This window comes from Pocillopora damicornis, chromosome 3, assembly GCF_964200805.1.
Source record: "Pocillopora damicornis chromosome 3, jaPocDami1.2, whole genome shotgun sequence".
Taxonomy (NCBI): Eukaryota; Metazoa; Cnidaria; class Anthozoa; order Scleractinia; family Pocilloporidae; genus Pocillopora; species Pocillopora damicornis.
This window is the reverse complement of record NC_142672.1, coordinates 11,246,108-11,259,907: the sequence shown is the minus strand read 5'-3', so window position 1 is coordinate 11,259,907 and position 13,800 is coordinate 11,246,108. Positions and strand designations below refer to the sequence as shown.

At 38.4% G+C, this 13,800-nt stretch overlaps 2 protein-coding genes and 1 non-coding gene across 3 annotated transcripts; 1 reads left to right on the top strand and 2 right to left on the bottom strand.

Annotated features, from left to right (window-relative positions):
- Positions 1–812: 812 nt before the first annotated feature.
- On the top strand, positions 813–3,492 carry LOC113667065 (uncharacterized). The gene has a single exon (XM_027182863.2). It carries the CDS (start codon positions 2,487–2,489, stop codon positions 3,285–3,287), a length of 801 nt encoding a protein of 266 aa, XP_027038664.1. The 5' UTR covers positions 813–2,486; the 3' UTR covers positions 3,288–3,492.
- A 2,734-nt stretch (positions 3,493–6,226) lies between these two features.
- On the bottom strand, positions 6,227–9,221 carry LOC113667066 (ras-related protein Rap-2b). The gene is made up of 2 exons (XM_027182864.2): positions 7,938–9,221; positions 6,227–6,567 (listed from the first exon to the last, which is right to left on the bottom strand). Exon 1 carries the CDS (start codon positions 8,653–8,655, stop codon positions 7,984–7,986), a length of 672 nt encoding a protein of 223 aa, XP_027038665.2. The 5' UTR covers positions 8,656–9,221; the 3' UTR covers positions 6,227–6,567; positions 7,938–7,983.
- Positions 9,222–10,013: 792 nt separating this feature from the next.
- On the bottom strand, positions 10,014–10,152 carry LOC149048220 (U4 spliceosomal RNA). Its single transcript, XR_016185422.1, has one exon. It is a non-coding gene; the product is annotated as a U4 spliceosomal RNA (small nuclear RNA).
- Between the last annotated feature and the right edge of the window lie 3,648 nt (positions 10,153–13,800).

The window sequence follows — 13,800 nt, the reverse complement described above, 5'->3', positions numbered from 1 at the left end:
AGTTCAGTCGTGTTTTATCCAGCGAGAAAGGAGGGAAATGTTGTTTTTTAGTTAAAAAATAGCCAGGATAAAAAAAGGACTTATTTTCAAAAGCTTTTGTGTCAGTTTGAGGCCTGCGTAACATGAACAAAAGCAACGAGAACAAAGAGGCGTTTTTTTACCGTGTGTAAATTTCCTTTCTGTTTTTCAATTACGACAGATTAAACGCTGGCACGCTCCCAGGAAATATCTAAGCGTAAACAAAACCAGAGGCATGTTCTTGGGTTTGTAAACAACCTAAAAAAATTTCCGAATCTTTTTCGTTTGGGCTTAAAATAGCCTTAATCAACTCCCATAAAACTAAATATTAATTTCTTGACACACATACAGCAGAGGCTGTGACGATCGTTTATGACGGGTGCTATTCGAAAAAAAAAATACAGGAAAAACTTATGAAACTTTGTGTATTTCTATTTATAATGTCAGACGTAAACTGAAAAAATCTTTAACTCTCCCTCAATGGTCGACTAAAGCCTTTAAATAATTCCATCTTTTTGTGACAATACGATACAGCCTGCTAAACAAAAGGGAAAAGTTTTGAAGAAACCGATGATTGATCAACCGCGCTAATGACGAAATTAAAACTGAATTTTTTGTCAGTACGTTACTTCTTCCATCATCTTCGCCGAGCTCAACTAGAAGATTCACGTCAGAACGACTAATAACACATGCTCTCTGTTATCAGATTGTCACATACTGATCACCACGCATGGGCAATCATTGTGACCTTCGGAGCACAAGTTTATGATACTCACAATGATCATGTCTTTCACCTTGGGAGATGTTTTATTTTTTCTTCTTGAATATTTATTTGACTGACAAGCCGTATTGCTTTAGAATCTATCACCCTAATTTTTTTTTCTTTTTTAACCAAGAGCTTGTGAGTGAAGACAATATACTCACAACACTACGATACCGTTACAAATGAATTAGTTTCTCGAAAAAACCAGAGTCATGAATACTTGAATGTACCCCAAGGCAGTCACGATTGTATGACAGTCAATCGTTGTCAGTCTTAGCTTCCTTCTAAACATCTCTCCTTTCAAAACTACTGATTTTGGTATTCAAAGTTCACTTAAGAGATCCTTCCCCGATTCTGAATGATCAGATGTTTAATGGAAATAATAACCTTTTAAACAACTGCTGCGAAGATTCCTGCGACTGAGCACGCAAAAGCCGTTCAATTCGAATAAACAAGGTTTGATAGTTTCTGTTTTTTCTCATCGTTATTGTTTTTAAGTTCAATGGGTATTTGGATGTTTACTAATGTAATTTATGCTTTTCCACGTTAGCCTCAATTTATTTTTCTTTTCATTCATATGAACATGTGTCTTCAGAGAAGATAATTGCAGTCTTAATTTCAGCGAATAATGATGTCGTTACGCTGTTTGCCAATAAGTTTACAAATGCAAATTGCGAAAAAAATCATGCATCCATGAACTAAACTTCTGTTATTAGACAGAATGAATCAGCGTATTTTTATTCCAAGTTTCTCTAGTCCATAAAAACAAGAAAAAAAAAATAAACGTGATAATCTGACGCTCAACAAGATCTAGGTAACCCTAATTGCTCAGCAATTTAAAATAAAGGTGTTTTAAAAAAGAAGTGAGCTAAAACACGGATTTTAACGCGTGACGTCAAAGAACCCAGCCTACGAAACGGCGGTGGGCAGCTGGCGTATATTGACTCTCTGACAACAGATAAATGTTGAAACGAAATGCATGTCGAATTTCTGGAATGAGCCTTTAATCTCGCGCTTTCTTAAACAACATTCAACGCTTGTTGGTCCTCGCTGTCTGAATTCTGTTAAAATCCAAACAATTACCGTTTCGCTTTGTCAACAATTTCCTAAAATAGGGTGTACTGACTTATTTATATTCAAAACTGTCATTTCTCTCGATTGACACCCTTTAGGCTCACACAATAAGGATAAAAGAGATCCCCTAAGATAATCAATAAAATCTCTTATTGCCTAAGCCGGAAAATAACAACGGTTTGACGTCAATACCAGTTTGATTGACAGGAATTTGGATGCAATGGGAAAATAACCCCATTATGTGTTCGTTGGGTCGTGACTGAAACATGAATCAACCATCACAAACCATCAGGCCGAGGTCAATCTCGTTTCATCTCTCTACGAACTAGACGCAAATAAGCAAGTTTCTCGACTTTTCCATTACAGTTTGTACACAAACCAACACTGCTCAGCCAATAATCTCTCTAAGACCTCTGGACATCTTCTTTGAGAGCCTCTCGACACGAGCATGTGTTCATGGGATTGAATTTCCCAGCGCAATTAGTCTTGAGCGTAGAGACTGACAAAATACATTTGAGGCTGTTCACAGGTTACGGCGAGGTAATCTGGTGTGCTTAGTCACAGACGCTGGTAGTGACAGACAAATATTCATGATCTCAGCGTTCCAGACACAGTAACTTCTCTCAAGGAAATGGTTTCAGTATTACCGCAGTTAACTATTGTGCCAGTAGAAAGCGGAATGAATTCTGTTAGCTCTGTGTTCATGCCGCAAAGAAACAGTTTTCGTCCAAAGAAAAAGTTAACAAGAATTGCCAACGGACTCAAAACCCAGGGAATAACAAATCAGTACAATTTACCTCCGCAACTATTTGTGACCTCGAAAACGGACAAAAAAAAGTTTTCCTCCGTTCCAAAGATAATAATTGATACGGTAGAAGATGACAAACCCTGGGAAAACAGGAACTCGCCGAGGTTACAGGCGCTACAGAGTTATACAAAGCCAGGACTTCATTGCAATGCAAGATTTCTTCATCCTTCGTATACAGTCTGCGCGGCCGTTTCCGCGAATGACCCTGGCGCTCTCAAAAATATTCTACTCTCGGGGTCCGTGAATATTGATCAGTTAACTTCGAGCGGGGCTTCGGCACTTCACGAGGCGGCTTATGACGGGAAAATAAGTTGTGTAAGCGCTTTAATTCAATGCGGAGCTGATGTGAACATTGTAGACAGCGAAGGATGGACACCGCTCCACGCCGCAGTTTGCGGGAGAAGTTTACAGTGCGTCGAGCTACTTATCGGTCGTGGCGCGAACGCCAAAGCGAAAACGGACGACGGACTAACACCGCTTGGAATCGCGTTACAACAGGGCGACAGAGACATGATTAAACTATTAACATCGCTTTCTAATCGGACGCAAACATCGAACAGACCGAGAAGGTACTCTTTCAAAGAAGCGAAAGCGCTGTTGTCATTTTCGCCTTCAAATGTTTAATTTAATGCGTGGGATGTCAGCAAAGGTTTCCGCAAGGATATCAAGAAAGCTCGATAATACCTTTATCTGAATGCTGTGAATTCAAAGAACTATGAAGGCCAATGACGAATTTTCCGTCTGACGTATTTACAGTTCCTATTTCTCTCTCTCTCGTCGCTTCCTTTTCTATATTAAATTACTCGCAAGAACAGCTTTAGTTAAAAAATGCAGAGTGTGTCATCCGCCGTTGAAAGTTAGATTTGCAGACGCTTATATTTAAGACTAAATTCAGCCATGATATTGTAGTCAAGAAGCTAAACAAATGCATAAACAAGAATATATTTTTCAGAGAGCCGGCTGGCCGGCGGTAAATATTTTTATAAGCTTGGAAAATATTACAGTGTGAATACAGCAAAAAAAGCAAATAAAAGAAATTTAACAGATAATGGAAACTTTATGTTGCATGGACTTTCTTCCTAGAATAGCCTTTTTACTATCATCACTTTTTTTTGGTATCATACTTTATGTGGCAAATGAATGATGAATGACAGGAAATGTATGTTGGTATTATGTTCTCTCCGAAAATATACTGAGTCCGGTATAAATAAACATTTCGAAATACTGTTTTAAAACAATCGACGCAAACTGGAACCCGCACACCGCAGGGTATATCCTGATTTTGAACCTTTCAAGTAGCTACTTTTTTCGCCTGCGTTTGAACATATTATTTCTTGATACGCAAGAGCATTCTTGAAAACACCGCTGATTTCTCTCAGATTTAGTAAAAAAAGGTAACAAAGTTTGAGAAGGGTAATTCCCCCATCCAAATAACAATGTTTCGCAGTTTTCATTTTCGAACTTTGTTTACCCAAAGATCTAAATACTAAATCTCTTTATACATTTTGGAAAATGCTTGTTAACCACTTTCCCATGAATAGGATGAGAATTATCTTTTTGGCGACAACAAATTCGAGTTGCAAATGGAAGACTACACTTAGTTGGGCTGAGGAAGAACACGTAAAAGCGCACGAAAACCAAGAAGTGACTTCCAGTCAGAAAGTCGAAGGTCGACAGTTAAGGCGAGAAGCTGAAAAATGTTTGAACTGAGGCAATCATCAAAGAAAAAAAGATAAATCCATGATAAACGAAAAGTGTTGAGACAATTAACACGTGTTGCAAACACAAATTTCAATCAACTATTAGACGGGGATGCGGTGACGGAATAGCGAACCTTCGAGAATGAAGAATTTTTGAAACTGAACATATTTCACGACAAGGTGAGGTAAATAGTAAGCATATCAGTTCGAGTTGAATTCTTCAAAGGGCGGAGTGGATATAGAAAAAACTGCCTCAGAAAAGAGACACGCGGCCTAATTTTTTTTTTTATCTAGCAACATGTGACCTCGGTCAAAAGACTAAGTTTGTTCCCGCAAAGAAATGCAACCATCATTGACAATTTCGTCGTTCACCCTTCAAATTTTAATTCAAATCTAAATTTTTGCGTCATATTTTGGCGTATTTGCGTCTCCTTGAACCAACACTTCGTACTTTCCTTTGTATTGAAAGTTGCAAACTTGGTACGTTGCCATAAAAAACCCCAGTTAAATATCGCACTACATGACGGAGCGCTTTCAACTACTGAAGAACTTGTTTGTATTTATGGTCGATAGTGCATGCACATTCCTTCTCTGCATCACTTGATTCTAGGAAAGATCAGAAAATGTGTTGTATATTTTAGATATATCATTAAATTGTTGCTATTTAATTTGAAGGCCAAATAAGAATTAGTTAACCTTGCTGCTAATTTTTAGTCCCAGTTATTGTGCTACTAGTAACGTCGAAAACGTCTGAGATGAGACGAAGGAGCTTGTGGCTATTATTGTAAATTGAAGTTCATAATTAAATCAGCGGTTTTCATTCTTGATATTTGTTCTTCAGTGTAAGTGCTGCTTTGCACGCTTCGAGTTAGATTGGTCCGACAGAGCGATGGATTTTAAGAAACAAAGGCAAAACTAATTCTCTCTAATTTTAGTCAAACAGATTACGCGTTTCAAGTTATCGTTGAAAGTTATTTTAGACATGAATTTGGAGCGTGTATAGAAATGGAAACCAGTCCAGTCAGTCAAAACGAATATCCAAAGCAGAAAAATATACTAACTGCTCAAACGTTTGTCAATTAGGTAATTATACTTATCTGCGGTTCGTTGGAAAATTCGCGCCACCAAATAGTCACGTCAAATGGGTTTTGATAACAACAGGTAGCATGCGGGCGTGCGTACGTGCGTAAAGCTAGAACTCCATTGCTGCAGCAACACATAATCGCTTTAATGGGCACGCATTTCACAGGCATTATGTAAGTGAAAACCTGCATTATGTACGTAAAACAATCTAGCCGGATATAAGGAAAGCTTGTGTCTGTAACAAACAAACAAACAAAAAAAAGAAGCGCACGTTCAATTGTTTTTCGGCAGACGCCGGCAACCCCTTCTCGACTGTCTCTTTTGTTCCAAATTCGTTCGTGTCGCAAGTCCACGGAAAACGCTGCTGTGTAGTGTTCGCTTGCTGGCACGCTCTGTTCATTTCGCGGATTTCTTTTTCTTTTTAGAGTAAGAAGGACTAAAGCTATCCATACACTGTTCCATTTCTTACTCCTGCACACATACACTTGAGTCTAAGGACAATGTAACATACAAAAGAGGAAGTTGTTTAGGGCCCTTGAGTAACCTCGTCATTTCTTGTCACACGCCATTAAACACATGACTGTTTCAATATCTATTTTGCTTAAGCGAGGGTAGCCTCAGGGAATACGGCTCGTGCTGTGAAACAGTGCACGTTTATTAGATCTGAGCATCTTGAGAGTTTAAACAAATTAACGCAGTCTCTAGAGCAAAGAATACTTATCGGCTGAGCCTAGCAACACAGCATTCCCTTGTTACGACATTCACTGTATTAAACTATAATGCAATTAAACATCCTTTATTTGAAGTAAATCAATTTGAGGCGAACAAAGAATTTTCGTGCAGGAACAGTCAAAACTAAAATTGTGTTCAGATGTCCTTTCTTGTTACATACACTGTTGGAAACAGCACGTCCCCGAGGTATCTTTGGCGTAAAACCAATGTAACGACCGGAAGGCACGTCAGCCATAACGAAAAAATCAGTCATTTACAAAATAAAAAATTGCTTGAGGCTAGGGTCATCTAAGAAGTACACCAGCCAAGCAAATTGCGAAATATCTGAAAGACGTATCCTTTCCTCCCCTGTACTCCTCTCCATCTCTTCTCGGTCGTCCTCCAGTGAACTTGAAAAATAAAACAGCTAATTTTGAGTAATAAACAAAGCTAAAAATAGTAATTGGTATGATTCACAGAAAGCGCTGTAAGGCGACAAGAGATGAAACTAAGATCTAGTGGAAATAAACTGAGCCTCAGAGACAATAATTTGTCGAGTTAATAGCCTAGGGTAGTTATTTCGGCCTCACAAGACCTAATCTATTTTAGACGTTCAGTCAGTAAAGTAAAGGGCGCGACAATAGCGGAACAGTGAAAGAACGAGGGAAGTCTGTGTCGGACCCGCACAAAGAACAACGCGACCCGATCAAAACTGAGAGGTCTGTTGCCTCGTGATCAGTTTTATACTGCGAAGATAAAATCCAACTACAAGAACTGTTATCCCCTTAAAACTTATAAAAGCAAATGTTTTAGGGAAGAGGAAAAAGGGACAAAGAATTTATATAATGACCCGGGGAGGGGCTAAGTTAAGAAAATTATCGCACACGAGAAATTTCCAGAAGGAAAGGTTTCAGCGCATCGACCTTGGCGGGGAGTAATTCTAAGGGAGTCAGACAAAGACCTTGAAAAGAAAGGTCTTTTAATAGCATAACAATTCAGAGAGGGACGGGTCCTGAATAGTTTTGTTTGTCGTCTTTTTTTATGCCTGTAAAAAGTAAACAATATCTTATAATGATCTCAAACAAGATAATGGCCGTCATAAAGGATGGATTTTGTTATCTTATCTAACCTTGGTTTATAAATAAAATCGTATTTTTTTTGCTAGATCGTCACAAGATTAACATTAGATCAGATCTCTCTTCTGACCAGTGTAAATTTGTCAAGTTGTCTGGTTGTTAAAGTTCTTTCATCAGATGTATTAAACTTGCATTAATTGAGTTCTTTTCGTGATTCTAAGGTGAATTAAGGATAAGCCGAAAATTTCAGCAAACTCGTAAACTCGCGTAGCAATGGATTGCGTTCGAGTGTGGTATCGGGACGTCACTCCAATGAAAGCTTCTTCTAACTTTTTCCCGAGGGCCGGCCATGCTGACTTGTCTTACGTTGTGAACCGTTTTCTTTTTCTTTAGAGACCGCTCCTTACTAACCTTTTCTCATGTGTCTTTATGGTTAAGAATACATAGCTGTTCCAATGAAAGCTTATTTTTAGAAAGATTCGCTTACAACGACAAAGTCTACGTGGTTCGGTAAACCCTCGAGAGATCTCGTAAAATATACATGGGGTCATTTACACCGTGATGATTTTCATAACTGCGCCAGACATCTAAAACATTCCGATCTACCATATGGACGAAGTAATTTCCACATACATCATAACTTAACAACATCAATCACTAAGGTTTTAATGAAATGATTAGGCTGGATTACAATAAATTTATACCAAGTGACTTGGAGCCGCCAGGATGAAGTGACAATGAGCTTTTCACTCAGCTTTTATCTGAACGTGAACGGAATCTGCGTTTCCAAATATGGCTGTTATTTCTCTGAAATGTTTTCTCTGGAGACAGTTTATCCAAGAGTTTAGGGAGTATCACATCTATATTGAGGTTGAATCTGGCCGAAGATGGCAGCCATTGGCACTTCCATTTCCCCTCCAGATGATCACAAGCGCTAACTCCCTCGCCACTCGTGGTGACAAAGGTTGGCTCCGACAAATTAGGAAGATCAGTCTTGTTAGACACGATGATGACTGGAATTCGACGATTTCTGTCGGCACAGCAGCTCCCTATCTCATCCATGAGTCTTTCCAGCTTTGTGAAGGACCCCGGCTTGTCCAGAGAATACACTAATATTGCAGCGTCGGATTTTTGGATAGCGATTCGCCTCATAGCAGGAAACTCGTAGGTTCCCGATGTATCGATGATGTGAATCTCACAGGTTTTGTTTCTGTAGGTCATCTGCTTCACGTAGAATTCTTCTACTGTAGGCACGTGTTCGTGAATAAATGCCTCCCCTACGATATGACGAATGATTGAGCTCTTCCCTACACCAGAATCTCCCAAAACAGCAACAGTAATTGTGTTAAGATAAATAGCTCGACGAAATTTATCCGCTTCCTCGAAGACACCGGAAGTCGATTTCGCCTTCTTCCGTAACATCCTGGATAGGAAAATTAAGGTCGTTTCTCTCGGAGTAGAACTTAAGAGTTACAATTAATCTCAACAAATCACTATTTAAGTGTTGAAAGTTAAAGCGGGATTCCCGTTTGCAAGACTTTTAGCAAGAATTATAACCACTAACGCTGATAACCTTGATCAGATCAATTGAGATAATTGGGTGTATTAGATTCCATCTCAAGCAAGAACGCATTACAGTTACACCCTAATGGGCAACTTGCCACTTACACTCGTGCTTTAACTTCCACGAGAGCCTTAACTTCCTTGAAGTGACCAACATTTATCTTCCCCTTACAAAATTAATTAATTTTCCTGAAAGCTAGTAATGAAAATGATCAACCTTGTCAACTAAACTGTATTATATTCAGGTAAGAGAATATTCTCTTGATTCAGGTTGATATTTAAACAAATTTCCTCGAAAGATAACAGGGACAATTTCAGCAGCTGAAATGCATATTAAATCTTGGTGGGAAGAGGTGAAAATATCAAAGTTTTTATAACACACTTGTTGGTTGTTTGGTCACGCTTACTAAATTTCGAGAAAAAACTTGCCACTTACATACATACATATATATATATATATATATATATATATACATTTTTTTTTTCAAAAAAAGAAGCTTTTACTGTGTACTTTTCTGTTATAAAGCACGCAGGAAGCGGCTAGACAACGAAAGAAGTGTAGGGAGAAACACGAGACTTAGACGAATGTTTCTCCTCACTTCTTGAGCGAGGAGCCCACTACCCGGAGCTTCCATCTTCCATACTTACCCTTGGAGTCAACCCTGTCCCGTATCTCCTTATTTTTAGAAGCAACTCCCACGGGGTTTTTCGCGGGTGTTTACATAATAGCCAGTCATAAGAATGCTGTGGTCCTCTATTGTTTACGTCACATGCAGGCCTTACAAAAGTATTTCAGTAATGGCAGGACCGAGCGAGCGTCAGTGTGTTTTCGCGGGAAATTAAAGAGCCCCCCCCCCCCCCCCCCACATATCTCAGTTCTAAAAATAAAAAGATACGGGACAGGGTTGACTCAAGGGTACAATTGGTATGGAGGCTCCGGGTCATGGGCTCCTGCTCGAGCATATATAATAGCACTACGATATCTAAAGTAATTTGCCGGAGCTTACGAGGTGATGGAAAAGCGACCACAGACTGGGACCGACCCCTTTCGGAGTAAGATGGCGAATAATGGGTTGATGAACAACAGAAGGAAAAACATAAAGAAAACAAATGGGTAAATGGGGCTCATCGACTTCCAGACAAGCCGTTGCTCAGTCTAGAGTATCATAATCTGAGGAACCTTTAGAGAACAACATTTGTCATTGTTGATTATTGGGTCCACGTATGGACCGTCAAAAATTGCAAAGCCGGCTATATTTCAAGCCGTCTTGCGGGGTATTGGGAAAAGTTTTCAATCAGCAATAACCGCGCCTCGGATAAACCTCACTGGCTACGGTAATGCCACTGCGCAAAGCTAATGATGTACAAGGTTCAGCGGTCATTAGATAAAATCAATAATGTTGTCCATATGGGATTTATAGTTACCAGTTCCTCTTGGTTTACTCCGGAAAATTCTTTTTTTTTCAGTTTTTTTGATACATCATATACAAAAATAAGGCGATTATATTGGGTATGATTGTCTTTTTCGCATACGTTTGTTACTGAATTGTAATTTCACAATTTTAGTAATTTTTTTAAACCCTACTACGCATGCGCATCGCTTATGAAACACCTTCTCCCAGCGCGGTGGTTAACCTTGTGTATAATTCTTACTTTAAATAAAACATTTTATCACCTATTTTATTTGGTGATATTGAAATGAGAATTTTAGTTGATGATTGCCTTTTTGGCCACACATGACAATATGCGTGACAAGACACCGTCCGACTGTCGTGACTGACAGGACATAATTTGCATACGCTTCTGTAAAATGCAAATGAGTGTGGAGATAATATCACTGTTGTGACATGCGTGCTCGAGAAGTTGCTTTTCCCTACAAAATTGACGATTACGAAGCTTTAATTTCTCCGTGTTCTTCTTGATAAATGTTCGAATCGATCATGGCCGTACTTAAAATTATTTCTCGTCAACTGTGGTGCGGGTTGACTTAGAAATATGATAGTGGTATCCCACAATGATCACAAAGACGTGTCTATTCACATACAACAAATTGTTCTAATTCAATAACCTCACGTTGGTTATTGACTTTTAAATTTCTCCAGAACGGTGGTTTTGCCGCAAGGTGAAACCGCCCCTTGTTAAAGATGAAATGGAACCAGAAATACCAGATGACAAAATCTTGAACTAGGCCGTAGTGTCTTTTGAAACCGTAACACTTGACCAGCGATCGCGGCCGTGTCGCAATTACAGACGGACAATTACTTTTCTAGAGGGGTGTACGAGAAATTTTCTTCTGCAAACATTTTTTTAAACATATACGTCCCCGCAAACATTTTTTTTCCAACATCATCTTCGTGCAAACAATTTTTTTCCATTTTTTTTCAGTGTTCTTTTTATTTGTGATTAATATTACCATTGCCTTATTGAACTGTTTCACGAAGAAGGTAATCAATAGTGCTATAGCCCCTTATATTGTCGATATGCGCTCCACTCACCTTTTAAACATTTTTGGCGGCTACTGACGTAAATAAAGGGCATACATTTTTCAGTTGTCAACGTGTGCGTATTTTTTGGCAGCTGCTTGAACCATTTTGTCTATAATTTTTTAGAATTTATTCGTTTATATCGTTCATGTCATTAATTTATTGACTTCTGAAATATGCGTTATGTAGCAATGATAAATAAAGCCAAGATTGAAAAATATTATTTGTTTAATACAATTTTGAGAAAAATACCTGATATATGAAGTTTTGACAAGTAACGCTGAGATTTAATTGCCACAATAAATTCACATTCATTTTTTCAAAAAAATATTCAGCTATTTTCAGATATGTCATTTGCTTAATACAGTGACCACTTTTTAGTGCCCAAACTTTGTTAATTTTTAAACTAATACTTCAATTTGTTACTTTATTTTTTTAATTTCAGTTTTGGAAATAATACTTTTTAATATCTTACCTGACTTCTCTGAAAAAAAATTTTTTAACCCTATCACGTTTGCAAGCAATTTATTTTGTCTTTTCAAACCCTGCAAACAATTTTTTCAATACTTTTCTTATACTCGTCCTCCAGAAAAATAATGGTCCGTCCCTTATGTATACGGGCGAGGACAAGGGCTATATTTTTTGTCAGGAGTCGGCTTTAAAGTACTCTTAGTGATTTTTGCTCTAAAGAGGTGAAGGGCTGGTTTGCTCGCGGTTCATAAGGGTTTAATTTTCTCCATGTTTTCTCCATAGGATGTCAGAAAAAGTCAGCCACTAGATATAACTAAGAGCAGGACTGAGGGAAGATGATCTACTGAATGGCTCGATGTACTGTCAGGCTGGGTGCAGTAAATGTGAAAATTTAAAAAAATTCTCATCCCAATATCATTTTTCATGAAATGAATCGTAATAATCTTGTTTAGTGAGTTATGTAAAATTGATGTCCCTTACGCAATTCGTACTTGGCGTGAATTGTGAATATTGCAAGCATTTAGAACATTGGCCGGAAAGGATCATGAAAAGAAAAAAGATTTCAACAACGATTTCGTTTGATAAGCGTGTCTCATATCCAATTTCGGCTCAACACACTTGATTCCTAGCATAGTTACGTTTCTCTCTCTCTGGAATTCGCCCTCACGTTGAGTCATTTAGGTCAAACACCCTAACCATCCCTAACCATAACTAATTTCATAACTGAAAGGTGCAAAGAGTACGCCTATGATTCTTGATTTGGGAGTCTTCCACTACCTCAGCGTTTTACTATGTTGCGAATGGGTTGGCTTTGAATGGTTCCGACAGCCGACGACTTTGAACCGCAAAAAGATCAGATTAGAGCTTACGAGGAAATTGGAGGGGGGGGGAGGCAAGGGGGGGGAGGGAGAAGGGAAGGGTGGATGTCAAGATTGGAGAATGCTACCGAACAGCGTCGGTATTTGAATTGAGACTTGACTGAAATAAAAGTGATTTGGCGCCATTTGGTGCTAAGCGAGTTGTTACCGTAAATCAAGTAAAGTACGAGTGCTTTCACGATTCGTTTAAGTAAACTCAAAGTGCCGTATTTACCCGTGTATAATACGCACTTTTTTCCTATAAAAATAACCATCAAAATCGCGGTGCATATTATACACGGTTTCTATTGTTTTTCAAGCACGTCCTAATTTGCATACGTTAAAAACGCAACAAAGAAAGTAACAAAAGCCTAGTAGTAATTGGTCTTTATTAGGTTGAGTTAAATAATCTACCGATGAAACATTTCCAATTTCGATCCACAAACACAACAAAGAAAGTAACGAAAGCCTCGTAGTAATCGGTCTTCATTAGCTTGAGTTAAATAATCTACCAATAAAACATTTTCAATTTCGATCCATAAATAAATTTAGTAGAGTATTTAAGAAACAGCTGACGAGATAAACATTACGATCGTACCGTATTACTGTAATCACAAGCGATAAGAAATTCGAAATGGTAACGAAACTTACCACTGCGATACGTCAGTTGAAGGAAGAATTAACGTTTTTTTGGCTGTGAAAACATTTTTTTATGAAAAATTTGGTCAAAAATCGGGGTGCGTATTATACATGGGCGTGTATTATACATGAGCGCGTATTATACACGTGTAAATACGGTAAGCAGAGTAAGCACCAGACAGATCAAAGCAAGATTATGGGGAGATATTTGTGAGTTTTGTAAGTTTAGCATTGAAAGACGATTCACAGATAACATATCACAATCTTCTCTGAAACGGAAGCCCATGTTACGATCGAAAAAAGTTTCATTCCTAAGAAATCAGCTGAAATAAATTCGATGAGGTTGACGAAGTTGCTTGCGAAAAAAAAAAACACTTGTCAATCATCAGCTCTGGCAACAGGTGTAATTTTAAGACAGGTCTTCAGTATATAAATTTCCCCTCAGCAGGTGACAGGAAATTATGATGGTTCTTTCCCACTTGAGCTGTTAAGTAGCATCAGTGAATTATTTCACGAATTTGTTTTCACATTTCTAGCTATCTTCTCCAGTATGT

What these genes read in the sequence shown, in the direction of transcription:
- LOC113667065 (XM_027182863.2), top strand. Translation starts at nt 2,487, where the DNA reads ATGGTTTCAGTATTACCGCAGTTAACTATTGTGCCAGTAGAAAGCGGA.
- LOC113667066 (XM_027182864.2), bottom strand. Translation starts at nt 8,655, where the DNA reads ATGTTACGGAAGAAGGCGAAATCGACTTCCGGTGTCTTCGAGGAAGCG.